The following is a 27231-nucleotide window of genomic DNA, read 5'->3' as shown; positions in this document are numbered from 1 at the left end:
ACGACAAATTTCGCGATTGACCGACAAGCACAACATTATTATGCTACTCGACGTGGAAAACCTCATCCAATGCACGCCACCAACCACCGTCGACACTGCTAGTAGCTCCTTCGTTCAGACTCTCCTGCATTTTATCCGTCACCTTCCACCATCTTTGGGTCTCTTCGTCTTCAGCCATGGCCTTCATATCGGCATCGAAATCAGTGCCGGTGTATTTGAACGTGGCGAACAAGATGCTGGACTCTTTGTCATAGAAGATGGTGTAGTCGTGGATGTTGCTGCCTGAAATTCTCTTCAGGACTCCAGGCCAGACTTCAGAGTGGATCTTGATGTATTCATCAACATATTCTCTGCGCAAACGGATGGACTGGCCGACACGCTGGACAGGCATCTTGGAGGAACACTGGTCAGGTCAGTGATGCGGACATGACCACGCAGCCTTACAGGGCACATACGTATATGGTGTGGATGGAAGAGTTGTGGGAGAGAAGGACAACTGAAATTGCGCACCCCGCCTATCTAAAAAGCATAGCTTCAAGCTGCTCGTATGAAAGAGCCCCGAGACGGAATTGGCTTTGCCCCGTGGCGCCCCACTTACCAGACAAGCTTCTGACTGACATTCTATTACTGCTTTGACGTCTTCAGCTTGAGCGAGCGTGTGACGGAAGTCTAGCTCCATCTATGTCCGTCTCGTAAAGCGGCATTTGGGTTTGATGTACAAAATTAACAAGAGTGATCTCAAACAATATTTTCAGAGAAAAAACGAGATTACGGAGAAGACCCAAAGTCTGTCTAGCCCCCTTCTCCACAAGATGAAACGTGAATTGAACCAGAACGTGGCCGGCTCGGAGTGAATCAAGGTGAAGGCGCGAGCTGTTTGCAAGACTCAAAATTCAAGGACCGAAGAGAGACACGAGGTAGGCATGTATCCAGTCTCGGAGATGGCCAAGGATGGGATTGGTAACATGCAAGACGTCAATCATTGGCCTAAGAAGCAGACGGCGCGTTTGGTCGAGCAGTGTGCTTCAAGAAAACTGGTCAGCGTGACTCGCGCGCATAACGTTGGAAAGTTCTGCAAAAGCATAGTGGAAGGCGAGTCGGCATGGCCGGTCCAAGATAGAGAATAATCAGTGTGGCTGTACGTAGCTTAGAGTATTCCTCGGAGGCTTAAGTGTTCATTTGGAGCTGTCGCAGAATACCTGTAATTGAAGCCTTCAAAACCTCATGCGATCCGGTCGGATCGTCCCGCCTATAGGAAGGAGCTCGACTCAACCAATCGCTGTCTCAAGCCCCTCAAAGTGAAGTTCAGTGCCATTGCCCATACCGCGATATCAAAAGCTCGACGTTTTCTCTCTGCCATTTGATATTGCTGCGTCAACTGGTGACTACCCCCGAAGACCTTCCTTCGGCTTCAATCGTACGCCACTAGCCCCGACGTGGAGACGGTGAAAGAAGGCATGTTTACCGCCTTCTGAGGGCCCAGAGCCGCATCTTGCTAACTTCACTGCAGCAGCCTTTCTGTCGTGTCGCCTACTGTCTCTCAAGATCGATTTGCCTTTGCCTGACGCTCCAAGCGACGCCCGAATCACGAAAGCATCTAGATCTTTCCGTCACTCGTCCTACCCCTCTCTCGCACGACATCATCACGGTCTCGTCAGCCCCGTGTATCACCTACCCTCGCCTCAGTACATTACAACCAAGAGATCATCCTCACAATGGCTTCCGGTCCCCAAACACAGTCACTCAAGGTAATCCTTCCTGGCCGAAGCCTGGAAAGAGGGAACTACTAAAATGCCGTTCTAGTGTGTCGTCACAGGAGATGGTGCTGTTGGCAAGGTTCGTGCTCCTCTATGCTCTTGCTGCAACGTCCGACTGACCGCTATGCTAGACCTGCCTTTTGATCTCGTACACGACTAATGCCTTCCCCGGCGAGTACATCCCCACTGTGTACGTTGCACAAGCCTTGCCCATGTCCATAACGCGTCGGCCCAGATACTGATGCTCGGCAGCTTTGACAACTACTCTGCGAGTGTCATGGTTGATGGCAAGCCCATCAGCCTCGGACTTTGGGATACTGCTGGTCAGGAGGATTATGACCGTCTTCGCCCCCTCTCGTACCCGCAGACAGACGTCTTCCTCATTTGCTTCTCTATCGTCAGCCCTCCTTCCTTTGACAACGTGAAGGCTAAGGTATGAGACATCAAACAAGTGCAGGATCGCGAATCGGACAGTCTCTAACTATCATTTGTAGTGGCACCCTGAGATTGAGCACCATGCGCCCGGTGTCCCCATCATCCTCGTCGGAACCAAGCTCGATCTTCGTGATGACGAAGGCACCAAGGAGAGCTTGAGACAGAAGAAGATGGCTCCCATTCAGTATGAGCAGGCCATCAGCGTCGCCAAGGAGATCAAGGCAGTCAAGTACATGGAGTGCTCTGCCCTTACTCAGCGCAACCTCAAGAGCGTCTTTGACGAGGCCATCAGGTGCGCATACCCAGAAGTGTTTAGACATCATCCAGCTGCTGACTTTGCATCACAGAGCCGTTCTTAGCCCTCGCCCTACCTCCAAGCCCAAGAAGCAAAAATGCATCATCCTCTGAGCTGGCCGCGCAGCTTCGTATCGAATCTCCTTACTTTTCAACATTCGCATTTTCACGGCATGATAGATCTCTTTAATCAAGTTGCCAAGTCTAGTTCCTGGGCGTCGCTGGCGTTGGATCCTTTGATATTGGGGGAGCAGCGGCAGTGTTCGGCGCAGATACCCACCCACTTGATGCAAACAATACACACAGACTAGCACAGGACACAGACACACAGTCATGGTTTGTACTCAGGCCTCAGGCTTCAGGCTCAGGAAGCCACCTCTGGATGGAACAGAACCCGGTTCGTCTCATTTTCACATCGGATTGAAGAGGAAGACATCACAGGGTGATGGCAGCGAGGCAGCTGGGAAGAAAAATGTTGTCGCGAGTGTCTTTTGGGACACGATTGCAATGATGGCCCTTTTTTCTGCTGGGGTTCTTTGAGCGTTCTGTACATACGGTCTGAATGAATCTTTTTAATTTTTGCCTACCTTTGAGGACGCCGCTGTGAAAAACGAATCTCGTCAAGCATGTGAAAGAGCAACACAGCGACGGAGAAAGCACGGACTTTAAATTATGCGGAGAAGCCAATCCAATCCATGTTCTGACAGAGACTTTTTTGATATTCACAAAAAACCAATCTCACAACACCAAACAGATCAAAATGTCAACAGAAACAGACGCACAAGCCCTGACAGGCAAGGCAAAGAAGGCCAAGCGTTCCGAGGAGAGATACAAGAAGAACAAGAAGACCAAGACCGAGACAACGACCGAGGACACACCAAAGACCGACGAGCCCGTCGCAGAAGCAGACACCAAGACTGCTGACTCGGAGAAGGCCTCGTCCAAGAAGCGCAAGCGATCGCAAGAAGACAAGGAGCAAGTGCCGACCGAAGACGCAGCTCCCGTAGAAGCAAAGCAACAAAAGAAGCGCAAGAAGGAGCCGTCGGCCAACAAGGAGCCCTTGGCCAAAAAGGCCGGAGACGCAACGACAACAGAGGGCGAAGATGCAGCAGCAAAGAACCAGCGCTTCATCGTCTTCATCGGCAACCTCCCATTCACAGCAACAACCGAGCAGATTACCGAGCACTTTGCATCCATCCAACCGCAATCCGTGCGTCACTCTACCGAAAAGGGCACAAACAAGAGCAAGGGATTTGCGTTCCTCGAGTTTGCAAACTATGATCGCATGAAGACGTGTCTGAAGTTGTACCACCACAGCATGTTTGACAGCGGTGTCGGCGGCGAGAGAGGCAAGCGTAGGATCAATGTCGAGCTTACGGCTGGAGGCGGTGGCAGCAAGTCAGAGGGCAGAAAGGAGAAGCTCAAGGAGAAGAACGTCAGACTGAATGAGCAGAGACAGAGGAGAGCAGAGGCCGAGGCCAAGCAGGAGAAGCGCAAGGCAGCAAAGGAGGCCAAAAAGGGCGGCGCTCCTGGAGGTGACAAGGCAGACGAAGCACCCGAGGCCGAGGTGGATGCAGGAGCCCAGGAAGGCATACATCCTGCTAGACTGGCCATGTTGAACAGGATAAACAACAAGTACTAGAAGGGTGCATGGTTTGTCTGCCATGAAAGCATGATTGCAGATGATAACTTCTTTGAATTTCGAATACCCCAGTTCCTCGATGTCCCAACCAACGCCTTTCCCAAATGCCTTGTTGAATATTTGTACAGTATAGTGACATGAAACGTCGTGTGTTCTCTACCAACTGGCCTTCTTTACGCCGGGCAATTGTCCAGCCAGTGCGTGCATACGGAATTGGTACTGTTGAGAGACGTCAGTGGTGTGCCCTCGTCGTGGAAAGGATTGCTAATATCGAAACATACTCTTGCCATGCGGAAGTCACGGAAAACACCTCTTCCCTTACCACCAGCAATACACCTGTTCTTGATCTGGGTAGGACGGGTGTAACAGTGCATTTGCGACAACTGCAATTGGGCCTGGGCGCGCGCACGCTGAGGCAGAAGTGTGTTGCGGATGATGTAACGAAGAGCTTGTCTAGAGTCGCATATATCAGTTTACTTGTCCCGCGAAAGTCGGGTGCATATATGCTAGGCATGGACTCACCTCTCGGTCTCGTTCTGCTCAAAGACTTTGCGCTTGGTGTGGTCGCGGATGACCTTGATGTTGACGAAACCACCAAGATCCAGCTTCTTCGATCGGAACATGGACATTATTGCGGTATTGATGTGCGTACGATTCGTATAACCGTCCAGAACGTGCTTTCTTTGCCTTGTCGCTGGTATTCACAGTCGTGACGATGGCGCTGGCGGAAGAAGTCGAGAGCGGCAAAAGCCGATCTATAAATTCCCGATTAGGAAACTTCAATGTACTCTACATCATCGTTGCTTCTTCTCTCCGAAACATACCGGATTTGATTATGATGCCTTCTATTTTCGGGACAAAGAAGGTGGACAGGTCGCCTGTCTTTACAGAAGACGACATCAGGAAGTTGATCATCTCGTTCCCTCCCCCGGAACCTCGACCTGGAAAAGAAAGCCTTGTTCGCAGTCTATCTGGCCGTAGTCTCGTTCGATCTGATGCAGTCATCAAGCGTTTCCACTCTCTTCTTAAAAATGCTAGTGGACCTATCTTCTTGAACAGTCTGCACAACGAGCTCGGAGTACAGGATGTTCAATGGCTCTTAAACCAGGAAGACGAGCGAATCTGCTACAGCAGAGATCGCAGACGACTCTTGCCTGAAAGCACGCAGAAGGCTATATATCATGGTATTCAGAGGGAGCTGTCCAATGGTGGTGCCGACTTGAACAGCATTGCCACTGACAAGGATGTTACACCTACCACACTTCGACGTATGCTTACTGCACAAGATGCTGCTCTGTCTCTCAAGGATCTGGAAGACGGAAAGACTTATGACTCGAGTTTCCTGGAAAAGCTCAAGAATGAGCTTTCAAAGACTATCGAAGGTGCTCAAAATGCAGTTGTGCTTAGCGACACTTTCCCTCAGGTTCCCGCTTCTTGGTTGGAATCGACAGCCGAGAGCCTAGTATCGACAAATGGCGATGACGGTCAGGGTGTGGTCGAAATGACGTCCGGCGGTCTACGCTACACGCCACAGTCACTACTAGTACAACATGAGAGCGAACTCAAGCAAACCCAAGATGCCTATATCAGAAAGGCTGTGGAAGAGCTGGCCACAAATGGATATTGTGAGGTGACTGGAAGTTCTAGACCACAGATTCTACAGACAGCTGGCGACTCGGATCTCACACAAGCCATTCTGGAGGCAGATGCTCGGAAGAGTTCGAGCTCAGAAATTGTTCAATTGAGCACCAGAGAGTCGTCATTCTTGATAACACAAGAAGCCCTTTCTATCAGGACATCCGCTATCGCTACCAAAGCCGAGGGTCTAGCCACAGAGCAGTGGCCTACCAGACGCGCGGGTGAAGATGTGGTCTTTGACTTCAAAAAGCTGCTCGCCTCCAGCGACGTATCATCTCTCGACCTCGCCATCCTCGAATCTAGCGATCCAGAGAACAGGATAAAGTCAGCCTTCGAAGCCCAGATCCTCAAACTTCAGCAAGAAACAGCAGACAAATTTGCAACAACCGTCCAAACCGACCTACTGACACCCTTGAAACTGTATACCCAAGCCGCCGACACAATCGCAGACACCACACTCCAACCCCGCGTCCAAGAATTCATCTACGACTGGTCTCGCAAAGAACTAATCCAGGAAACCCTCCGCACCATCAAAGACTCTAACCTCATCTCTTCAAAATCCACATCCAGAGACGTTGATAAATTCTCTGATGCAGTACAAGCAGCAAAAACACTAGAAGACATTCTCACCGCAACTGCAAAACTGGCCAGAAAGCAAAAAATCGATCAACCTTCTGCTTCTTTACTTTTCAGTACCAAGCAAGAGATCTTGGGGCAGAAGGTGGCGGGGATGAGGAAGTTGAAGAGGGCGAGTGATTTGTTGCAGAATGTTATTTGGATCTTGTTGGCGGGGAAGAGGGAGGGGTTGTATATGAGTTCGGGCAAGGATACTAGTAGGATGATCAAGATGGTCAAGGAAGGGGATGCAGAGGCTGGTGTGAAGTTGGAAGAGTGGAGGAATTTGATCAAACAGGGCGGAGATACTGAGGACACGAGAAGGGAGATGAGAGACGTGGCTGCTGAAGCGGTTGATGAGTTTAAGGACATTCTCAAGGCCACATCGGACGAAAAGGACAAAACTACGGAAGAGCCATAGATCACGAATTCGGAATGATAATGAACAAATTGACGAAAAACGATTCTGAGAATTTTGGGGTTCTTGTGCACATCTAACATAAAAGGCCATGGCTCTTTTCTCTCTTTTGCAAAGTGGTGGACCAAGAGTCGATCGCACTTAGGGCATGACACGGTTAGGGTCTCTGGGGAACAGCGAAGCCAGACGCACGTTAGGAAGACCCAACCACAACATGACGATACGCTCCAAACCAATACCACCACCGGCATGAGGAGGACAACCGTAACGGAAAGCATTGACATAGTCACGCAGACCGTCAGAGTTGGGGTCACAAGGTGTGACGTGCTCCTTCATGCGTTTGCACAAAAAGTCTGCATCGTGGATACGCTGGGCACCCGACAGAATCTCCTGACCACGCATGAAGAAGTCGTAGGAGTTACTGTAGCCGGCATTGGGGTCCTTTGCGCCTTCTGTGTGAGCAGGAGCGGTGTGCGAGGGCATGGTGTAGAAGGGGCGGATGTTGAGGGGGAATTGGTCGAGGACGTAAAAGTCCGAGCCGTACTTCTTGAGCACGAGGGCACCGAGACGCTTCTCATCGGGGGTGCTGAGATCGTCGTAGTCGCCGATTTCGAGACCGTCGTCGCGAAGCATTTGGATACCTTCGCTGAAGGGAATGCGGGGCACGTTTCCGGCTTCGGGGAGCTTGAACTCGTCGACGTGGTAGATGCTGCGGACGAGGTCGGTCTCGCGCTTGTACTTTGTGCGCAGACCGTTGAAGATGTAGAGCATGAGGTTCTCGAGCACCTCGACGACCTCGTGGTAGTCCTCCTCGAAGGCCATCTCCAGATCCAGACCGGTGAACTCGGTCAAGTGGCGGGCGGTGTTGGAGTTCTCGGCGCGGAAGACGGGGCCGACTTCCATGACACGCTCAAAGCGGGAAGCGATGAGCATCTGCTTGTACAGCTGGGGTGACTGGGCAAGGAAAGCCTTGGTAGCAAAGTAGCCGACCTCGAAGACGTTGGCACCGCCCTCGGAGGGAGCACCAAGGAGCTTGGGGGTCTGGATGCCGATGAAGCCATGACCACGGAGGAATTCCTGGAAGAGGGCGGTGACACCATCCTTGATGGCAAAGATGGCGCGGTTGTGCTTACCACGGAGATCAATGACACGGTTGTTGAGACGAGTGTTCAAGGTGACGATGGGACGGCCGCTCTCATCCTCCTTGGCCTCCTCACCCTCGAGGGGCAGAGGTCTCTCAGCATCCTGGACCTGCATGGGGAGCTGGCTGTCGGCCTTTGCAACAACGTAGATCTTCTTGACGTGGATCTCGAGGTGGCTGATGGTGGCACTCTTGACGGGCTCGGGAGTCTTCTTGACCAGACCGTGAACCAGCACGATGGACTCGGCGTTGATGCTACCGGCGAACTTGACCATCTGTCTGCTGAGGGTGTCGCTGGCGGCGACAACGGCCTGGATGGTGTTGAGAGTCTCACGGAAGACCAGGAAAGAGAGCTTGGCCGACTGGTTGCGAGCATTCTCGACGACGGCGCGGAAGCAGACGTCGACACCGCCGGCCTCGTCGAAGGGGGTGGTCTCGTTGTACTTCTCGGCGATCTGGGCGAGGGTGACGCGCTTGACACCGGAAGGCTTGTACTCCAGGGATCCTATCATGGGCAGGTCGCCGTAGTCCTCGCGCGAAACATCCGAGCCCTCTTGCTGCTTCTTCTGCGCCTCCTCGGCGGCCTTGCGCTTGGCTGCCTTCTCGGCCTGTCCAGCTGTCAGCTATGTCTTGGTGTCGGTTGTTTGCGCGCCAATCGCACCTTTTCCTTCTCCTTGGCTGCCTTCTTCAATGCGCTCTTTGAAGGGCCCTTGTCGCCCTCGGCGCCAGCAGCACCAGCCTCGTCGGCGGGGGCATCCTTGGGTCTCTCGGGGAGCGACTGCTCGGGCTTGCTTTCCACTGTGTTTTGGTCGGCCATGATGATGTGTGAGTGTCTGACAAGAATTCCTGTGACAAACAGAGCGGGGTGTTTTGTGCTTGGTCGAAATGTGGGATGAATCACTTGCGCAAAGAGTCATGCTGCTTGACGTAGGCACCGCTTCATGATTCACTGCTTTCCCTTCACTATAACCTCTCGAACCACCGCCGTCTTGACAAACTCTCTAGTCTATACTTCCTGCTTTTGGCTTTGGCACACGTAGTACCGTACTTCAGGAATCAAATCAAATGTCTCCACCCGTTTCTGTCCTCCAACCCTGATGGCGCCGTCCTACTTCTACATGGCAACCGCCATGATTTCACACCCTTGTGCTACCAATACTCTTCTTTCTTCTGCCATGTATCAGAATCCCAATAATCCTCATGCGCACTCTTACATCCTTCTTTGAATACATTTTCTCCCTTACTTCTCCTACTTGAGACACGTAACCACCAAAATGGCTCGCAGCAATTCGTCCACTTCGACCAGACTCGTCGTAGTCATCATCCTATCGTTTGCCTTCTTTGCGTCCGAAATTGTTGGTAACTGGCATCAAATCTGAACCTGTCTGGTCGTCTGTTAATCTTCTTTGCAGTCGGCTTCCGTACTAGATCACTGGCACTGATTGCTGATGCTTTCCATTATGCATGTCGTACCAGCTCTGTTGACTGTGATATTGCTGATATACCAGACAGCTGAATGATCTGATTGCATTCTGTGTTGCTCTGGTTGCCGCAAAGCTGTCAGATCGCAAGAATGCTCCCGCAAGCCTTGCTTTCGGTTGGGAAAGAGCAAAAGTCCTCGGCGCCTTCTTCAATGGATCCTTCTTGATCGCTCTTGGCCTGAGCATCTTCCTGCAAGCCATTGAACGTTTCATAAACATTGAAGGTACAGTATCTGAGTGTGATTATGTTGTCAGATACTGATGCGGACCAGTCATCGAGGAGCCTCGCAATGTTCTCATCATGGGATGTATAGGACTTTTACTTAACGTGGTCTGCATCCTATTGGTTCATGGTACGAATTCTTTTGACGCTGATCGAAATTCCACACTAATGAGAGCTAGATCATGGACATCACCATCACGGCTCTGGCAAAGAAACCAAAGCTGGTGTCCCCGTCCTTGAGGTGTCGGATCTTGTGATTGCCTTCCAATCATCGATGTGACAAGACGTGCTGACCAAACCAGGAAAATCCATCGAGAAAACATGAACACGGCGACTTGGGACTCAATGCCGTCGTCATCCACATCCTTGGAGATGTCCTGAACAACCTTGGAGTCATCGCTGCTGCCCTTGTCATGATGCTGGTCCGATCGCTGAGCAGGTTCTACGCCGATCCAGCTGTGAGCATGGCAATAGCGATTATGATCGCTAGCAGCGCTCTTCCTCTTAGTGAGTCAAGTCACACTTCTAGTAAGAAGCCGATCGTTGACAAAAAAGCCTTTCGGAGCGGACACATCCTCCTAGGAAGCACACCGCCCAGCGCCCAGAATGCAGCAGTAATCCGAGAGCTCAACAAGATACCAGGAGTTGTGTCGGTACATGACCTCTGTGTCTGGCAACTGAGCCAGGAAAAGTCAATCGCTTCGGCGCATATCGTCATGTCACCCATGGCCAGCCAGGAAGTATTGTCGAGAAATAGCTTGGAGATAGAGGAGTCGCCCATGCCAGAGCAGCCGGTAGAGACGAACAACGGACGACTTGCGCGTCTTGGCAAGTGTCTGCATGGGTTCGGAATTTACAGAATGACCCTGCAGATTGAAGAAACTCCGGTAAAAACCAAGGGAGTGCAAGAGCTTCGCGGAGAGAAAAGGTCGTAGAGTCAGACCAAGTAAAATGGTGGATAGCTCTCTTGTGAGAAGGAAATCAAAAGCCGGCCATGCTCTTTCTCAGTTGTCTCTCTCTTTGGTTCGCCTGTAGTTCGAGTCGGCCGACAGCATAACTCAAGCGATCCTTCTTTTGTCTGAGCTGCTGCATCTTGAGCTCTTCCATGGGGTTGACGGCGGCTTGTGACGACGATGGAGCAGATGATCTGGGGTGATATTGTTGTTGAGGATGACGTGAAGACAGACGACCCTCTTGTAGTTCACACTTTGCGATCAGAGATTCTTCGCGACGTTGAAGCTTGTCGAGGTAGGCAGCAACACGGTCGAGCATGGACTCAACCTCGGGCTGTATTTCGGAGAGTAAAGCAGATTGCGCATTCTGTAGTTCTGGCTCGGAGACAAGTTCGAAGTGCTAGAAGATGTTAGTATCACGATCAGATTAAGCAAAAGTCGGGTCCATTTCCTACCCTAGTGGCCTGCAGGACTCTAGCCAAACGGGGAAAGTCGCTGGTGCCAGAATCGATAATGTTGATGGAAGAATCGAGCAATTGCATGCTCGAGCGCAGCGATGACACACAGCTCTCCAGAGTATTGTTGGCCGCACTCATGATGTCGATGAGCGAGAGTGACAATCCAGACAGATTGATGTTTATTATTGTTGACGATATGGCGGAGGCTGAAGCATGTGAAATGCGGGAGAGAGAGCGACTTGTCCCGTGATGCCAAGAGGTGAATTGCGGTTGGCGGAGCGCAAGTAAGAGTTGAGCGACAGCAACATCTATCAGCCGATTGTACCTTCTAGCCCACCCAACCAAGCACATCAAATCAGTCAAAATGGCCGGTCTCCTTGGAAAGAAGTTCCCCACCCCTGTCGGTACGCTTTTGCGCCATTGCGCCATTGCGCTCATCCCGAGCCTCGAATTGTGCTTGGTCGCTAACTCGTGGTATAGCCCGCCCCATGGCACCCTTCTACATTGCCGGTCCGTTCCCACAGTAGTCCGATATGGCACACGATCGCTTCTCGGTATTGACAATCTCCATTAGGCGCCATCATCTTCTACGGCATCAACTCGCTCGCCACTACTCTCGCCAACAGTCAGTTCACCCATTCCGAATCTTGCTCCAAACCATTACCCACACCTCCGATCTGGCTATACAATACACATGCGCAAGAGAACACCCTGCTGACGAGATATACTGCACAGCCGACGAGTACCGCAACGACCCTCGCAACCCCAACAAGAACCTCAAGCCCACCCACTAGATATGCTGCTCTTCGGAAAGCATTGAAAGCGCAGAGGTTGAATGTGGCTCTATAGCTCCGCAGGAAGCCTTGTCAAAATACACATCATATTCTTCGGGTCCAATAAAGTGCAAAATCACCAGTGTCATGCTCGTGTCTTGATGCTTGCAATTGATGGTCATTACTGGTCGTTACGAGAGCCGACATGTTCAAACTCATATCTTACACACCCATCCGATTACTCCTTGTCGAGGTTCTTTCTTCTTCCTCTTCCATCGGCCTTCTTGTCACGCTTATCTCTGATGCCCTTGACCTTGCCTTGTCTCATGCGACCTCCCGTCTTGACCTTGATATCTTCCTCCTTGATGTTACCCTGCGAATCATACCCCACCTCAATGGTATTCTTCGCCTTATTCTTCTTCTTCTTTTCGACACCACCAAGCTCATCTTTACCTCTGCCTACACGCACATTTCGAGGTGTTCTGGTTTTGGCTCCCAGAGCCCAGATGTCACCCCAGGAGCTCTTGCGTGCATCGCGGTAAGCCTGCTTGGAGAAACTTCTTGGTACCGTCCAGCGCTCCAGAGTGCCGGCCGGAGTGCACATGTCGATGATAACATGACCTTGACGCTTTAGGGGAGGCAGCACCACACGCGGCATGCTCAACGAGTGAGGCTCTTCTTCCACAGACATCTCTTCCACATCCGGTACGGCAGGTGCTGTAGGGTCGAACTCATCTTCGTCTTGCTCGTTCATCGCTTGAGGGTTCTCGAAACCGATAAATGCTCGATCTCTCGCGACTTCTCCTTGGATGATATTTTCCTCGTCTCTGTCGCGGAGATCACGGCCCCTCATCACACTTATGTACGAGAACTCGACGTCTTCGTGGTTTCTGTGCTTGGCTCCTAGGATCCTTTGCAAGAATGGAGGTCGAATGTAGCGTTGCTTGAAGTGACAGAAGTCCTTGCGACCTTTGCTGATGCCACGGTTGACATACATGGGACAGCCAAGGTGATTGGTGCAAGGAGCAATGATCATGCCCTTATCCTTTGGCTGCTTGCCCCACATCGTGCCCTCGCCTGGCTCTTCCACGTCCTCTGCAGTCTCTTCGTTACCAGGTGAGGAGATGCGAGCGGTAAGAAGCATTTCTCTTGCTGCAGCAATCATCTCGAATCCGCGAGGTACACCCTTCTCCAACAAGATCAAGACACCGCCATCTGTGCTGAGCAAACTCCACAGGTTCTTGACGTATTGTTTGCGGATGTGGTCCTCCTTCAACGGCCACAGAGTGTGAGGTGCAATGATGATGTCGTACTTGCCACGCTCACGAGCAGACTCGTCAGTCGCATGCATATAATCAGGAAGACGAGGTAGGAAAGTCGTGTTCTCCAAAAGTTTGCTGGAGCGGAAGCGCAAAGCCTCGTTACTGGTCAAGACAGTAGCCTTGCCGACAGGTGCAGGGATAGACTCGCCACCAGTCTTGCCACCGGCCTCTGCAATGGCCATGAAGGGGTCCTCGTCTTCGCTTGTGTCGTGCACGCGTTCCCATTCTGCCTGCAGAACGTCTCTTGTAGCCATCACACCTACACCTGCACCGCCAGCGTCCAAGATGCGAGGTCCACCTTCCTTGGTCAATAGGCCTTCCAACCACGAGCTGCCAAGGCGTTTGCGAGTTTCGATAAGAACACTGTACACACTTGCGTAGATGCCAGGCATGAGAGTAGTCATGAAGATGTCGGCATCCATGTCGCTCATCCTGCCTTGACCAGGGTTCAGAGGTATGGGTTTTTGTGGCATGGTCACCGCACGCTGCGGTGTTGACGTCGAGTAGGGCAGACCAACACCGCCAAAGATACGATGGGCGACTTCGGAAATGTGCTTGTTTGGAACGCCTGCTACGATCCGGGAGACAGGGTCCACGAATGAGGACGATGGTAGTTGCACGGTAGAAGAGGGTGTGCCAAACCGGTTGGCCACGGTCAAGGGGTGCGCTCGTGTATGGTCGTACGGTTCAGGGAACTGCTCTTCGGAATCCTCGAGCTGCTCTTGCTCCGACGTCAAACGTAGTGCCGCAAGATGACTGATAGTCTGAGCATCGAGACCTGCAGTGACAGTGCCCGCCTCCACTTCCGCTTCGGCATTCTCCTCCTCCACGAGCTCTTGTCCTTCCTCTTCTTCGAAGTCTTCCTCCTCCTCTTCAATGAACTCGACCTCCTCGAGGACGCCATCTTTGCTTTCCCTCAAAACACCAGTGCCAACGTTGTCTGATTCATCCAACTCTCCTTCAAGCTCATTTTCCTCAAAGTCAACCATCTCATCTACAGTGTTGCCAATTGGTGGGCCGTACAAACGCTCGTATGCTGTGTACTGCTTCTCATCCAGAACGCCGTCCGGCAGCGCATCTCCAAATCGTCGACGAGCAGCTCGTGCGACATCTTCAGGTGAAGCATTCAAAGCTCCTGCTGTTTGAGTGTCCACTATGTCTTCGGCGGCGGATGTCTCTATGTCCTCCAGCTCGAACTCTTCATGTGCACGCCGTGCTATTTGGTCCGCTTGGAGCTTCTTGTCTAGTGTCTGTGCATGCTCCTTCCCTTGTCTCGTGGAGTCCCGATGTTGGAAGCTGGGCCTAGATATATGCAAGTATCGGGCGAACGCTGGTTGCCTCAGTCGTGTCCAGTCTCGCGAAGTTGGTGTTCGTGCTCTGGCATATTGCTTTGCTGCCACCAGAGAGCGAAGGCGGCAGGTTGTACATATCGAGTGATGGATGGGGGCGAGTGTCATCTCTGGCAGATGATGAAACTGCGTACGGGAGCAAGGTGCCTCGGATTCTCGAAATTGAATGGCGAACTGAATCAATAAATATGCAAAACAGTGGCGGCAAACAATTAATGGTCAGCGTGAATTTGCCGGGCGGTAAGCAGCCATTTGTAGGCAGGCGGCTACCACTCCAGCTTCTCGGCGCAGCTCACCAAGCAACCTCAAGTACCTAGCCAGTACACGAATCACGCATTCAAGAAAAGTCCTTTATCCGAGGAGAGCAGGAGTTGCGGGAAAGAGCAAAAGACCGAATACATACTAAGCTAGAATAAAAAACTTCCCCAGAAGCATCCATTTCCTTTCCCTCGAACAGACGACAACCGACGTTTGGGCCATCTTCCGCAGAGACGCAATTTCTTGACAAGCACGAGGTCTATACCGTGTCTCTAGCTTGGATCCTCATCGATTGTGCCGGCCGTGTTTTCAGTCTGAATCGTTCGGGGGCCGTTCCCTCCTATAGTCCGTCCCCTAATGCTTGAACCTCCACACAAGCCGCCCCCAAAATCCCGAGCAACAAAATCAAAGCGGAAAAACAAGACGATGGGAAAAAGGATGGTGGATGATTAGGGGGCGCCAAAGGATAGGTGCAATCTGATGTACCGAGAGTGGCCAGTTGGAACTGCAGGTCGACCGGCGATGAAGCCAAAAGCCTGCCGAGTGACACTGCCAGGTATGAAATCCGAATCCGCTATGCTCTGTCCGAAGCATGTGCAACCCAAGACGAGGGTTGTTTGCTTGTAGCCACTTCGAGTCGAGCATATTTGTCTGGGTGAGATGATGCCGCTGAAACCCAGTCGGCATGAACCCCAATAGCGGAAATTGCAGACAACATAAGAATTTGTGGATGCTTCTTTCGCCGTCCATAAGACGTTCAGGACGGCAAAACTGCATTGCTCCACATGAGGTGAGTTAAGAAACAATGTCGCTGATCAAAGTCGGCTTGTCCAGAAGAACAATATAGACCCAGATCCGCAACAAAAGACAAGCGATCAGTAGTTGTTGTATCCTTGCTGTTCGACGCCACGCTTTGAGGAGCGGAGTTGCCTGAGGAGAGCCAGCACGTCAGCACGCGTACCATATATCCCCCGCGGCAAGCCTCACGCAAGAGCACTCAAACGCAGGGGAGTCTTACAGGATGACGAGATTGAACTCACATTCCCGATCCCTCTGCACGGGGTGCCACGGGGCCACGGCGCTTATCGGTGACGGCTCCGGCGGTCTGGCCGGCGGTGGCAGCAGCAGTGCGGGTGCGGCCGGCCTTCTCCTCGGCCTCCTCAGCCTGGGGCTGGTTGGCAGCGGCTTGGGCAACAGCCTGAGCGTTCTTCTGGTACTTGTAGACGGTCCAGTCGAAAACGTAGTCGTACTGGAAGCCCTCGCGGACGAACAGATCGCGGAAAATCTTGCGAAGGTACGAATAGTCAGGCTTGTCGTCGAAGCGAAGAGAGCGAGTGTAGTTGAGGTAGATGGCGAACTCGTTGGGGAAGCCGCGGCAGAGCACCTCGGTGGGAGTGGTCATCTTCTTCTCCATGATACGGTCGTACTTCTGCTTCTTGGTGGCAGCCTTCAGGCCCTGCCATGGCAGAGAGCCACGGCAGAAGTAGAGCATCACGTAACCCAAAGACTCCATGTCGTCACGACGGGATTGCTCGACACCCAAGTGGGTGTTGATACTGGCGTAACGAGCGGTACCGGTCAAGTTCTTGTTCTCACGGTAGGGGATGTGGAAGTGGGTCTTGGGGTCACGGTATTTCTTGGCCAGACCAAAGTCGATAACGTTGACCTGATTTCCACGCTTGCCGATACCCATGAGGAAGTTGTCGGGCTTGATGTCGCGGTGGATGAAGGACTTTGCGTGGATGTACTCGATACGGGAGATGAGCTGGTCGGCTAGGAGGAGGACAGTCTTCAAGGAGAACTTGCGGTTGCAGAAGTTGAAAAGGTCCTCGAGCGAGGGACCAAGGAGATCGAGGACCATGGCGTTGTAGTCACACTCGGTGCCGAACCAGCGGACGAAGGGAATACCGACACCACCGGCCAGGGACTTGTAGACGCGAGCCTCATATTCGAGCTGAGGGTGCTTGGCCTTGACGCTTTCAAGCTTGATGGCAATCTCCTCGCCAGAGATGATGTTAGTGCCTGTCGAAAGGGGTTAGAAGGTTTTGAAAAAGACGGAGCTGCAAGCTTGCATACCAAGGTAGATGTCACCGAAACTGCCGCTACCAATCTTACGACCGATACGGTACTTGTTACCGACGCGGAGGTCCTGCTACGGATTAGCGATCAAGCGAGGAAAGAGCGAGGAGAACCAAGTCGTACCATTGTCGTCATGCTTTAGTTGTTGTGAGGGTGAGCCGTCGCTGAGGCGGAAGAGTGGGTTGTGATTGAGGACGGAGAAGCTGTAGAGACAATGGCGACGTCAGCAAGGCAAAGGGGATGAGCGGAGACGGGCCCACGCCAGCGAATCAGAGTGATCGATGATCGAGGGGAACAGTGAGGAGCGAACAGAGTGGTCGATGAGAGCAAACGATCAAACGAGGTGAAGAACAAGAGGCAGACGCGGCGTCCGACTGGGAGATGAAAGAAGCCGCGTATCGGTGTCGAGCAGCGGGTTGTGATATGCGTGGCACGCAGCTGACTGGACGGGGGTTGGTCACGCACCTGGGCTTTGCGGGCAATGGAAGAATCGACAAATGTCGACGACAGGGCGCGGCAGGGTGACGACGGGCCAAGAAGAAGTTGGCGGTCGACCTAGATAGCCCTGGAGAGAGACAAGTTGCTGGGGAAGGAGGTGTGAGAGCGAACTCTTCAAGGCCAACCTAATGCCCAACCACGAAGCCCGGGACGCCCAGCACCTCTCGGCTGTTTCCGTGCTCAAACGCGACTGATCTTCAAGGTCTGGCCAGCCCTTTTGCTGCAACACTGTGTCTTTTTCGCAAATCACGCCTTGGTCTATCGTCTCGAGTCAGCCTATAGGTTGTAGGCTAGACTGCTCAAATATTTCAGTTCTCATTCTTCCAGCCAGCCCTTGTACATGTTTACCCGGTCTTGTACTGATGCACTATCTCTCCATTTGCGCCGCTCTGAGGCAACGAGAGAGGCGGTCCGAAAAGGCATCCCTTGCTTGGGAATCAATCGTCTCATCAAAACATTCAACTCCGCCGGTCGAGATCCATGGTTATAGCCATTCGGTTCAATATGCTTGGTCGGCCACAATTTCATAGACTAAACTTATTCTTGCCCATGTATTATTCAGAGGCTTCGTGTTTTCAGCGACCATACCATACGTGATTGGACGAACAAGCTCTTGAAGATAATGTCTCAGCCATGGCTCCAAGAACCCATCGTCTTCTGTGCGGCTTTTCATGCTTCACATGTCGTGTAATGTGATAGCCGTTGGCATGACGCCCGTGAAACGCAATTTGAGTGCGGAGATTCTCGACACAATAATCCCTCACTACACGCATACGCGCCATCATGCTTTCAGATCCTCCGGCAAAGAAACTGAAGACGGCCGACGACGCTTTTGACGTCCCAAAAGTGCATGCCGAATACGTCGAGTGGGCGCTCACCCGTGGTATCAAGATACATGGAGTCACGCCTGCAGTGCTTCCTGGTCGAGGCGTTGGTTTGCTGGCTAAGAAGAGTATAACCAAGGATTCTTTACTTTTCTTCGTCCCCGAAAAGGCCATGATTAAGCCCGAACTTGCGATACTCCGCCAGCATAGATTGACCAAGTTGTCCTCGCAAGCTCAGTTAGCCGCGTATCTTACCCTGGAATGGCAGAGCCAGTCTTCCACCTATGTTGCTTCCCGACCTGCTTGGCCAACTCCAGAAGACTTTGCTTCTTGCATGCTCGCATGGTCTCCCGAGACCGAAACAGAAGATGTGCTACGTAAATGGGCCCCACCAAGTGTACAGAAACCACTGGAACGCATGCTATCGGATCTGAAACAAGATGTCGACTCTGTAAGACACATGCACGCTCCCGACGATGAGGCATTCAAACAAGCGTTTCTATATCACTGGATGCTCGTCAACACACGCAGCTTTCATTGGAAACCTCAGGGTGTTAGCCAGGGTGCAATGATCATGAACCCAGCACTGGACTATATGAATCACTGTCCGAACGGCCAGGGAGTGAGTTTATGAGCGTCGTCGATTGTGACTCCTTACTAAGAAGAGCAGTGCGAAGTGACTATGTCAACAAAAGGCTATGAATTGAGAGCGAACCGCAACTATGGTACGTGATCTGTGTGGTTTGTGATCACACCTCGCTAATAGTACGACCTTGAACAGAGCCTGGAGAAGAAATATTGGCTACTTACGGCGCTCATTCGAACGATAAGCTCCTAGTACACTGTAAATTGGACACTGTATCCTGTGCGTGCGTGCATCCAACTGACACGCGCTCTAGATGGCTTTATCCTCCCCCAAAGCAGTCTTGATGACGATGAGATCCGTCTGGACCACGTAATACTACCCCGCTTGACCAACACCCAGCAAAGTGCTCTGCAAGATGTCGGCTTCCTCGGTGGCTATGCACTTCTACCGAGCTCTGGCGGACTGTGCTTCAAAACGCAGGTTGCCGTGCGCTCTGTGCTCCTGACAGCCAACGAGTGGGAGCACTATATGGGATCCGGAGAGGATCTCGCAGATGACAAAGACGAGGAGGTACTCGATTGGCTAAAACCTGCACTTGAATTGTATGTCGAAGAAGCAAAAGCTGCTGTCGCTGCTCTGGAAGTGCAATCAGAAGAGAAGACTGGTGATCTGGCAAACAAGCTCAAGCTCTTACAAGCCAGGTGGGAGCAAATTGAAGCGGCCCTTGAGAGTTTCCTGGAATGACGCGTCTCAAGCTAGCAACAAGTCAGGGCCTCCCTGGGTGCTAAAGTTGGTCGCTCTCGCCCCCTTTCAATGCAGAAAAGGAGCACCGGCGGACTGTGGTAAGACACAGTCATATTTCATACCGACGAATGGTGCAGAGAGCCGTTCAAAACACGTTTCTCGGTAACATCGCTGGAAGCCTGGAGAGTTTGGTGCCTTGGGATAGCGACAGGTGTGTGGGTATCCCGCACATCGGAAGTAAGTCTGGGATTAAGGCAACAGAATGTCGTATTCATCCTTTGGAATCTTAACGGCATCCTCGCCGATTCCGTATTTTCTTCGGAACACCTCGAACACGATCAAGCCGGCGCTGGTTGATGGTACCTGACGCAATGTTGTCGCCCAAAAGCCCTGGTACAACCACCTCAGCCAGCCTCCAGACTTAATCGCACGTTTGCCAGCCTGTATCCATGTTTTCTGATACGCTCTCGTATACAGCTGCATTGTGTCGAGCCTTCCTGGTCTAGCTTGTAGCAATTCATCCAATGTTGCTAATCGCTGGAAATGAAGCTCCTGTATCCGCGTGAGAGGGTGAGCAACGCCCTGTTGCAATACACTTGCTGTAACACCGGCAAGGAGTATGAATGAAGGTTCCATCAGATAATGCGGCTTGATCACAGGCCGCTCTTCTTGATCGCTAACTCTTTGCAACTCAATCTGGTTTTTATGAAACATGGACAAAAGACCATATCGCGAGTACCAATGGCTCACGTATTCGTAAAAGCATTGAGACTTGATGAACTCGAAGGCCCCGAAGAACAGGCCATATCCAAAGGCATCTTTGCAGAACGATAGACCCCACCCTGCAAAGGCACCACGCGCACCAATAGCCCGAAGCTTCTTTGAAGCATAATCCCACATGTGCTTGTAGGTACCTTGAGTGAGGTCAGTCGTCTTAAAACGAATGGTAAGAGCATCTAGAGGCGCGGCGACAACGCTCTGAAAAGCGCCTGCTGAGAATCCAGCGGCAAATGTTGCTGAGAAGGGTGCCGGCGGGTATATCCTCTTAGAGGAATGCGAAGCTGGTTCGTAGTAGAGGCCGAGCGCTCCGAGATAGGAAGTGTACAAGACTGCCCCGACGGTGACATTTGCTAGCAATGGAGGTAGCACTTGATTAGGAATAAACGACCATCCGTGTTTCTGAACAGCATAAGCCAAGATGCCAGGAGTGGTCATTTTCCAAGACCATTTTCCAGTAGTTTGTAGCAACGGGTTGATAGCCCTTGGGAATGCCTTGAAGAAGTCAGTCTTATAACATATATCGTTGGCTTCCTCAGATTGTGCATACAAGGTAGCTGTTCATCAATCAGCTTATATCACTCGTTTTGACAGAACTTCACGCTTACTCGATTCGCGTTCGGAAGAATGCTTTTACAGGTACTCGGAAGTAGAAGGCGAACATACGGGCAGTAAGCGCCCGCATACTAGCAGCCGATGCTCCTATTGATACTAAGCCTCTAGACAATAATTACAGAATTCCAGGTTCTAAGTGTTTACCTGTTGTTGCATTGTTCTGGCGTTTGTCCTTGTCCTCTAAACTGTCCTTTTTGTCAGACCGTCCCAAAGCCTTGGGGGACGGCTTGTACCCAAATGGTACTGTGCTCATCGCCAGAGATAGAGATGGATAACACGATAAGACATTGCTCTGCCCTCGACGACAAAGGTGAAGTTCGAAGTTGATACCGGAGTTTAATCTTGATATTCTTATAGACGCTTGGCGTGGCTGTGCGGCCTTCCCGTGCGCTAATTCTGTCACTCCTGTGCTCTCCCACAACGATGCAGGGCGACAACAAGCTGTAAGAAAGCAGAGTCATCTCTTAGTGAAGAAGACTCGTCCGGAGTGTCAATCAAATCATATGCCCCCGTAGATGTGCGGCAGTTTCTTGAAACTAGTTATTGTGCCTTGCCACAGCTACAGGCGTGACATACTTTAGCCGGAGTGCAAGGGCCATCCGGGCCTGTGACGCTATTGCATGTGATTCGGCCGGGGTAGAGAGACAGTTGTACCAGAGCTCGCTTCCTTGTCATCTTCGACAACAACCCTCCTCGCAATGTTTTTCGAAGGCGATCTACAAAGCGGAATATCTCAGGCGATTCAACAGCACAAGCTGGTCGCCTGCCTCGTCAGACAAGGTATGTGCCAGATGACACGATCGGGTCACCACATGGATCCTAACAAGTTGTCAGATGACAACGAAACAAGCCAGAAGTGGGAACACGAATGGCTGACCGCCCCCGTTGATCCTTCTTCGAGCTCAGGTGAACAACCGACGTTGGGAGAGCAGCTAGGCGAGATTGCAGTCCTACTTCGTATCAATGCTGGTTCTGTGGAAGCCGGATTCTTGGGCGCCTTCTGTACTATCGAGTCTATCCCGAAGCTGTTGGTCATTAAAGCAGGTTCTGTTGTTGAGAACATTGATGCCGATGTCAATGAAGAAGAATTCCGCAAGCGTATCAATGCTCTGTCACAGCCTTCAACACAACAACAGCTGCCGCAAACATCAAACCCGATCCCTCAAAATGCAGACTCGGCCACTGCGGACATCAGCCAAGTCCTGGCAAATGTTCCTCTCATCGGCGAACGAGGAACAACGCTACGAGAATCAGATACAGCGCCCCGAGGGACTGCGGAAACGAATGTGCCCATACCAGCGCCCACCGCTCAAGGCAACAATCAAACCATGCAACAATTCTTGACCGAACGCGGCACACGTTTGGAAGCCGAACGCAAGAAGCAAGAGGAGGCGGAAAAGGAAACTCGTAAGGCTACAGCAAAGGCCCGGAAAGAGGCTGCTGAGAAACAAGCTGCAGAATCATCGTCACTGCCTCAGAACAAGCAAGACTGGGCTGACCAGCAGCGGAATCGTAACAAAGAGGCTCGAGTGGAGAGGGAGAGAATACTCAAGTCAATAGAGTCTGACAAGGCTGCAAGGAAAGAGAAGGAACGACAAAGACGACTTGCAGCTCAGGGCGAACCATCCACAGCAGCCACGCAGCAACCGGCTCCGGCTACGGCTACGGCGGCTTCTGGACGAAACTCCAGTGTTTGCAATCTCCAGATCAGACTGTTCGACGGCAGTTCGCTACGGACAAAGTTCGACCCCTCGGCAACCCTGGCGACTTCGGTCAGGACATACATCTCTCAGAACTCACAGACGGACATTCCATACGAGTTCCGTCAGATATTGCTTCCCAATCCCAGCCGTAACATCTCAGTCGGCGAGGAGGGTGAGTCGCTCAGGTCGCTAGGACTGACCCCAAGCGCAACTCTAGTCTTGGTACCAGTCAAAGGCTATACAGACGCTTACGCCGGCACTGGTAGTGGCCTGGTCTCCAAGGGGTTCAATGCCGGATTCGGTCTTTTGTCCGGTGCGGCAAACATGCTCGGAAGCGCCGTGGGTGGTGTTATGGGCTACGCATCAGGAACGAACGACCGACCAGGGCCCTACGTGGCCGGTACGGGAGATGAGAGCGAGCCTCGTACTAATGTAGACGCGGATCGAACGGCCAACAGATCAGCAAGCATCAACATTCGCACACTTGGTGACCAGAGACGGGATACAGAACAGAACACGGAATTGTACAACGGCAACCAGGTAAGTACATTTGAGCAGCCAAGCGTGGAGATAGCGGTCACTAACAGGAGGCAGCTGAACTTTGAGCCTCGCAAGAAGAAGGATGGTCAGGACACCAAGGACAATTAAGTGATTCAACCGATGATGGCATACCAAGCGTATGCAACTTTCATCTTTCAATGCACGCCAAGGGCTTGTCTTTTCCGCCGGGCTTGTCTCTCCCGCCCGGGCGGAGCGATGGGTGCACAGCTCTATCTGCTTGGAAGCTGTGTTCGCTGAGAGAGTTCGTCGGACACCTGTCTTCGGCTGGCGCTGCTCTGCCTCTCTGAGGCACTGGACATTCTTTACGACTCTTGGCATGACGGACCTTATATCTGGAGGGGCTTTAGTGTTGTGATCATGGGAAAAGCGACTTCAGGGGCTCAAAGAGGGATATGCAGGGTTACATGTCAAAAGGGTTCCAATGCAGCGTTCCCTGTCCAAACCGCTTCTTCACATGGCTTACTGAGCTCAATTACAAGTTTCCGGGGATAGCATGTGAAATTAATTGTTACTCGGACGCTGAGCGGCTGAGAAGGCGGGTGAAAATTAGTACCTATTGAAGGACTGCAGATTTTACTTTCAATACCAAGTCTTGGAACAAAGCATGTCAGGGGTCATCCAACGCAGGTTACACCCGGCAAGCACTTCTTATCAGACAATCCTGCATTACAGTCAGTATACATGACTCTCCAGATGTACAGGGACAATGGCTGTAGTTGAGGGCACAGGGGAAGACGTTTGCGTGAATGTATCTCTCATCTTGGTCTAATTGCGGAGAAGGGCAGCGAGCATGATCTGAGCGTTTAGAGTTGGAGGTCTGGCCGGATGTGGGCAATGATTGGCGGACCCGTGGGATGGACAAGTCAGCCAAGCAGCGCTAGAAGGAAGCATAGAAGAGCATGACGAGCCAAAGTCTGGGCGAGTCGAGCCCTCACCTCTGCGTTGCTCAAGTAGGCGTTTCAAAAGAGCATCCATGGCCGCCGACGCCGTAAACGTTTCCGACTCCTGCAGAAGAGGCACGCTCTATGGCTCGCCTTGTTATCAGGGTGTCAGAAGCGTCCACCTGACAGGGCCTAGTGTGATAACAACGAGTCTCGAGACAGACCGCCGCGCCATAGTCTAAGCGTACCCATCGTACCTGCTATCTGACCACCTCCTGATCATCCTCCACGGGGCGACACGCTACACCGCCTCGAGTGCCGTATATATCTCCGTCTTGTACTACCCTGCCGCTCGTCATACCCTCTTCGCATCCGTACGACTTGGCCCCCCTTCTGCTATGGTCGCAGAGAAGAAGGACGACGGCCAGGAAGGCCGCACCTGGCCATGGAAAAAGCAGGCCAGCGACTCACGGACTGAGTCAGAAGAGTCCCTCAAACGGCCCGTCAAATGGAGTTTAGGCATCTTGAACGACAGAGAGACGGATGAAGTACCTGGTGAGTTGATGAGGCAGCGTCCACTATAGCCATGTCTCTGCTAACACAGCTCCAGGCTCTGTGCTACTACTCTCCAATGTTTCGAATCGTAACGAACCGCTCGGTCTTCGCAACACGCCTGCCAGAACATCGACCTCGTCTCTCCCCTCTCCCTTTCCTTACACAACCCACTCGCACAACGGCTCCATCGCTCCGCGCTCTCGTGCGGGCTCTATTATACCACCGACTCCGGACAAGAAACAGACCGGAGACGGCATTGTCCTTGAACCACAACCCGATGAATCCTTGAACGATCCGCTGAACTGGCCAAAGTGGCGGCGAGATTGTGCTTTGCTCTCACTGGGCTTCTTCTGCATGCTTGGTGGAGGTATGACGCCCGTTCTCGCTGCAGGTTTTGTCAATGTCTCGGAATCTTTCAACATATCAGTCGCCCGGACCGCCCTCACAACTGGTCTCTACATGCTCGGGCTTGGTCTCGGCAGCGTCATTGCTTCTCCCACTGCTATTCTGTACGGCAAGAGACCTGTGTATCTAGTCGCCTCGGTCATATTTGTGCTGTCTGCTGTCTGGTGCGCTTTATCGCCCAACTACGCCTCCTTGGTAATTGCTCGCATCATCATGGGTATCGCAGTCAGCCCTGTCGAATGTCTTCCATCTGCGACCATTGCCGAAATCTTCTTTTTGCACGAGCGTGCTTACCGCCTAGGTATATACACTCTTCTCCTTCTCGGTGGTAAGAATCTTATCCCGTTGGTGAGTGCCGCAATTATACAGGCCTATGGCTGGAGATGGGTCTTCTGGATCGTGTCTATGGTGGTCGCATTCGGTGCGGCCTTACTGTTCTTATTCGTCCCCGAGACCTTCTGGGACCGCACTCCAAGGCCCTCCAGGCACTCACATAAGCACCACAGGCCCAGATTGATGAGCAACATCTCAATTGCTTCCATCTTCCATCGAGGTCACGCCGATACCCATGCACACGAGGCTGCTCCCGAGCTCGAAAAGGGAGAAAAGTTCAGCTTGCCTCAAGATGAGAGTCCGACCAAGGCCAAAGGAGAGAAGCGTGTGTCAAAGCACGCTCACTTCAGCGAACCCGACGATGACGAACTTGCACCCGAAGAAAGTGCGAAGCCAGATGTGCCTGCCTTGAAGCGTACATCTCCCGAGCCTCCAGAAACTCCTCCCGCGCCCCAGACACCATCAAATCACCAGACAGTCGCTTCGTTGCAACTTCCCTCCCCAGGACCGCAGCCTATCTCGCCTATATCACAACTCTCGCCACAGGCAAGTGCGCTATCGCCAGGATCCCAGCACCTGTCTCCTGGATCACACTTCTTGTCGCCAGGAGATGATCCATTTGTATCATATAGATCCGAGTCCACTCACATGCGATCAAACAGTGCGCAATTTGACAGTATACCATCCCGCGGTCAGTCTGTGGATGCAAATAACCCTGGATCAGTATATACGTCCTTCTACCGCGCCGCACCCCCAAAGTCCTTCGTCGAGACCTTGAAGCCATATGCCGGTCGCTTGTCTCAGGACCATTGGGGCAAAGTCGCTCTTCGCCCATTCATTTTGTTCGCGTATCCCGCCATTCTTTGGTCCTCGCTTGTGTACGCATTATCTGTAGGCTGGCTGATCGTCCTCTCTGAATCCGTCTCTGTCATCTACGAGAACCGCGAGACATATCACTTCACCTCCCTTCAAGTCGGTCTTGTCTACATCTCTCCTTTCGTCGGCGGTATCCTAGGAACGGCCGTTGCGGGTAGATTCTCCGACGTCATTGTCCGCTACATGAGCAGAAAAAACGATGGTATCTATGAACCTGAGTTCCGTCTCGTCATGGCGATCCCAGTCACTCTGAGCACGGTCATCGGACTCATGGGCTACGGATGGAGCGTTTCCGAACGAGACGCTTGGATTGTGCCAACAGTGTTCTTCGGCATCATCAGTTTCGGCTGTTGTGTAGGAAGTACAACAGCAATCACTTTTGCCGTCGACAGTTATCGCCAATATGCCGGAGAAGCACTGGTGACGCTCAACTTTTCTAAGAGTAAGTTTTGTCCTTCCCCCTCCCATTACTGTCCTCACGAGTGTGATACTAATTCGCATCAAAAACAGACATCTTCCACGGCCTAGTCTTTTCCCTCTTCTTCAACCACTGGCTCGAAGCCGATGGTGCGAAACCGGTTTTTTTGGCTCTCGGCGGCATTCAATTGGGCTGTCTGCTCTTTACGATTCCCATGTATATCTACGGCAAGCGTGCTCGTATGTGGACGGTGAGAAAGAACTTGATGGAGAAGTTTTGAGAAAATCGATCGACTACCTTTTGAGGAGATGGACTTTTTTTGATACATGTGTTTACGACTTTAGGGAGGCATCTTTCTTATATATACAGAGGTAAGCATCATGGTATATCATGATTGCACGAGGTGTTTTTGGGGGGTTGCGCTTTTTTGGAAATGGATGATATATACCCTGTGGAGGTTTCGGACTTTTACTTCTTCTACTACTACATTTTCTCACGAAATACAAACGTTACACATCACAGAAGAGTATTCATGACATGTAATTATGAAATAAACGGGGGTTTTTCTTCTTTTCCACTGACTGAATATGTTTAGTCCCAAAAAGGGTTGTGTGTCGGT

General features: G+C 51.9%; 15 protein-coding genes across 15 annotated transcripts; 8 read left to right on the top strand and 7 right to left on the bottom strand.

Moving 5' to 3' along the window:
* Window positions 1-20: 20 nt before the first annotated feature.
* On the bottom strand, window positions 21-710 carry AUEXF2481DRAFT_613100 (uncharacterized protein). The gene is made up of 2 exons (XM_013490099.1): window positions 511-710; window positions 21-403 (listed from the first exon to the last, which is right to left on the bottom strand). The coding sequence occupies exon 2, from the start codon at window positions 389-391 to the stop codon at window positions 44-46; it is 348 nt and encodes a 115-aa protein (XP_013345553.1). The 5' UTR covers window positions 392-403; window positions 511-710; the 3' UTR covers window positions 21-43.
* Window positions 711-1475: 765 nt separating this feature from the next.
* Window positions 1476-2710, top strand: AUEXF2481DRAFT_613048 (uncharacterized protein). The gene is made up of 6 exons (XM_013490098.1): window positions 1476-1748; window positions 1804-1836; window positions 1889-1947; window positions 2010-2190; window positions 2252-2484; window positions 2540-2710. Exons 1-6 carry the CDS (start codon window positions 1716-1718, stop codon window positions 2598-2600), a joined length of 600 nt encoding a protein of 199 aa, XP_013345552.1. The 5' UTR covers window positions 1476-1715; the 3' UTR covers window positions 2601-2710.
* Window positions 2711-3246: 536 nt separating this feature from the next.
* Window positions 3247-4128, top strand: AUEXF2481DRAFT_27933 (uncharacterized protein; the record flags this gene model as incomplete). The annotated part of the gene is made up of 1 exon (XM_013489853.1): window positions 3247-4128. One exon carries the CDS (start codon window positions 3247-3249, stop codon window positions 4126-4128), a length of 882 nt encoding a protein of 293 aa, XP_013345307.1.
* A 97-nt stretch (window positions 4129-4225) lies between these two features.
* Window positions 4226-4842, bottom strand: AUEXF2481DRAFT_38212 (uncharacterized protein). Its single transcript, XM_013489926.1, has 3 exons — window positions 4651-4842; window positions 4410-4581; window positions 4226-4347 (listed from the first exon to the last, which is right to left on the bottom strand). Exons 1-3 carry the CDS (start codon window positions 4755-4757, stop codon window positions 4285-4287), a joined length of 342 nt encoding a protein of 113 aa, XP_013345380.1. The 5' UTR covers window positions 4758-4842; the 3' UTR covers window positions 4226-4284.
* Window positions 4843-4966: 124 nt separating this feature from the next.
* Window positions 4967-6802, top strand: AUEXF2481DRAFT_27931 (uncharacterized protein; the record flags this gene model as incomplete). Its single annotated transcript, XM_013489852.1, has 1 exon — window positions 4967-6802. The coding sequence occupies one exon, from the start codon at window positions 4967-4969 to the stop codon at window positions 6800-6802; it is 1836 nt and encodes a 611-aa protein (XP_013345306.1).
* Window positions 6803-6871: 69 nt separating this feature from the next.
* Window positions 6872-9060, bottom strand: AUEXF2481DRAFT_612476 (uncharacterized protein). Its single transcript, XM_013490097.1, has 2 exons — window positions 8602-9060; window positions 6872-8548 (listed from the first exon to the last, which is right to left on the bottom strand). The coding sequence occupies exons 1-2, from the start codon at window positions 8755-8757 to the stop codon at window positions 6941-6943; spliced, it is 1764 nt and encodes a 587-aa protein (XP_013345551.1). The 5' UTR covers window positions 8758-9060; the 3' UTR covers window positions 6872-6940.
* Window positions 9061-9214: 154 nt separating this feature from the next.
* AUEXF2481DRAFT_3488 (uncharacterized protein) lies at window positions 9215-10579 on the top strand (the record flags this gene model as incomplete). Its single annotated transcript, XM_013489757.1, has 5 exons — window positions 9215-9295; window positions 9453-9645; window positions 9694-9774; window positions 9824-9897; window positions 9947-10579. 5 exons carry the CDS (start codon window positions 9215-9217, stop codon window positions 10577-10579), a joined length of 1062 nt encoding a protein of 353 aa, XP_013345211.1.
* A 46-nt stretch (window positions 10580-10625) lies between these two features.
* On the bottom strand, window positions 10626-11193 carry AUEXF2481DRAFT_27929 (uncharacterized protein; the record flags this gene model as incomplete). The annotated part of the gene is made up of 2 exons (XM_013489851.1): window positions 10626-10997; window positions 11053-11193. The coding sequence occupies 2 exons, from the start codon at window positions 11191-11193 to the stop codon at window positions 10626-10628; spliced, it is 513 nt and encodes a 170-aa protein (XP_013345305.1).
* Window positions 11194-11419: 226 nt separating this feature from the next.
* On the top strand, window positions 11420-11849 carry AUEXF2481DRAFT_3486 (uncharacterized protein; the record flags this gene model as incomplete). The annotated part of the gene is made up of 4 exons (XM_013489756.1): window positions 11420-11459; window positions 11536-11565; window positions 11630-11680; window positions 11791-11849. 4 exons carry the CDS (start codon window positions 11420-11422, stop codon window positions 11847-11849), a joined length of 180 nt encoding a protein of 59 aa, XP_013345210.1.
* Window positions 11661-14676, bottom strand: AUEXF2481DRAFT_38208 (uncharacterized protein). The gene has a single exon (XM_013489925.1). It carries the CDS (start codon window positions 14605-14607, stop codon window positions 12067-12069), a length of 2541 nt encoding a protein of 846 aa, XP_013345379.1. The 5' UTR covers window positions 14608-14676; the 3' UTR covers window positions 11661-12066.
* Window positions 14677-15793: 1117 nt separating this feature from the next.
* On the bottom strand, window positions 15794-16971 carry AUEXF2481DRAFT_27926 (uncharacterized protein; the record flags this gene model as incomplete). The annotated part of the gene is made up of 3 exons (XM_013489850.1): window positions 15794-16779; window positions 16834-16906; window positions 16960-16971. The coding sequence occupies 3 exons, from the start codon at window positions 16969-16971 to the stop codon at window positions 15794-15796; spliced, it is 1071 nt and encodes a 356-aa protein (XP_013345304.1).
* A 1146-nt stretch (window positions 16972-18117) lies between these two features.
* On the top strand, window positions 18118-19488 carry AUEXF2481DRAFT_3484 (uncharacterized protein; the record flags this gene model as incomplete). The annotated part of the gene is made up of 4 exons (XM_013489755.1): window positions 18118-18780; window positions 18829-18883; window positions 18940-19002; window positions 19058-19488. The coding sequence occupies 4 exons, from the start codon at window positions 18118-18120 to the stop codon at window positions 19486-19488; spliced, it is 1212 nt and encodes a 403-aa protein (XP_013345209.1).
* Window positions 19489-19737: 249 nt separating this feature from the next.
* On the bottom strand, window positions 19738-21133 carry AUEXF2481DRAFT_3483 (uncharacterized protein; the record flags this gene model as incomplete). Its single annotated transcript, XM_013489754.1, has 4 exons — window positions 19738-20760; window positions 20816-20822; window positions 20874-20967; window positions 21025-21133. 4 exons carry the CDS (start codon window positions 21131-21133, stop codon window positions 19738-19740), a joined length of 1233 nt encoding a protein of 410 aa, XP_013345208.1.
* A 445-nt stretch (window positions 21134-21578) lies between these two features.
* Window positions 21579-23231, top strand: AUEXF2481DRAFT_3482 (uncharacterized protein; the record flags this gene model as incomplete). Its single annotated transcript, XM_013489753.1, has 3 exons — window positions 21579-21660; window positions 21715-23123; window positions 23178-23231. The coding sequence occupies 3 exons, from the start codon at window positions 21579-21581 to the stop codon at window positions 23229-23231; spliced, it is 1545 nt and encodes a 514-aa protein (XP_013345207.1).
* A 1192-nt stretch (window positions 23232-24423) lies between these two features.
* Window positions 24424-26892, top strand: AUEXF2481DRAFT_46473 (uncharacterized protein; the record flags this gene model as incomplete). The annotated part of the gene is made up of 3 exons (XM_013489992.1): window positions 24424-24580; window positions 24636-26636; window positions 26705-26892. 3 exons carry the CDS (start codon window positions 24424-24426, stop codon window positions 26890-26892), a joined length of 2346 nt encoding a protein of 781 aa, XP_013345446.1.
* Between the last annotated feature and the right edge of the window lie 339 nt (window positions 26893-27231).

Source organism: Aureobasidium subglaciale (assembly GCF_000721755.1).
Source record: "Aureobasidium subglaciale EXF-2481 unplaced genomic scaffold scaffold_6, whole genome shotgun sequence".
NCBI lineage: Eukaryota > Fungi > Ascomycota > Dothideomycetes > Dothideales > Saccotheciaceae > Aureobasidium > Aureobasidium subglaciale.
Note: the sequence above shows the minus strand (reverse complement) of the source record. Positions and strands in the feature narration are given on the sequence as shown.

Excerpts from the sequence above, each read along its gene's own strand:
- AUEXF2481DRAFT_613100 (XM_013490099.1), bottom strand. The coding sequence starts at position 391 with ATGCCTGTCCAGCGTGTCGGCCAGTCCATCCGTTTGCGCAGAGAATAT.
- AUEXF2481DRAFT_613048 (XM_013490098.1), top strand. The coding sequence starts at position 1,716 with ATGGCTTCCGGTCCCCAAACACAGTCACTCAAG. Across the intron at positions 1,837-1,888 it reads GAGATGGTGCTGTTGGCAAG|ACCTGCCTTTTGATCTCGTA; the intron begins GTTCGTGCTCCT and ends CCGCTATGCTAG. Across the intron at positions 1,948-2,009 it reads GGCGAGTACATCCCCACTGT|CTTTGACAACTACTCTGCGA; the intron begins GTACGTTGCACA and ends GATGCTCGGCAG.
- AUEXF2481DRAFT_38212 (XM_013489926.1), bottom strand. The coding sequence starts at position 4,757 with ATGTCCATGTTCCGATCGAAGAAGCTGGATCTTGGTGGTTTCGTCAAC. Across the intron at positions 4,582-4,650 it reads GAGCAGAACGAGACCGAGAG|ACAAGCTCTTCGTTACATCA; the intron begins GTGAGTCCATGC and ends ATGCGACTCTAG. Across the intron at positions 4,348-4,409 it reads GTGACTTCCGCATGGCAAGA|TACCAATTCCGTATGCACGC; the intron begins GTATGTTTCGAT and ends GTCTCTCAACAG.
- AUEXF2481DRAFT_612476 (XM_013490097.1), bottom strand. The coding sequence starts at position 8,757 with ATGGCCGACCAAAACACAGTGGAAAGCAAGCCCGAGCAGTCGCTCCCC. Across the intron at positions 8,549-8,601 it reads CAGCCAAGGAGAAGGAAAAG|GCCGAGAAGGCAGCCAAGCG; the intron begins GTGCGATTGGCG and ends ACAGCTGGACAG.
- AUEXF2481DRAFT_38208 (XM_013489925.1), bottom strand. The coding sequence starts at position 14,607 with ATGACACTCGCCCCCATCCATCACTCGATATGTACAACCTGCCGCCTT.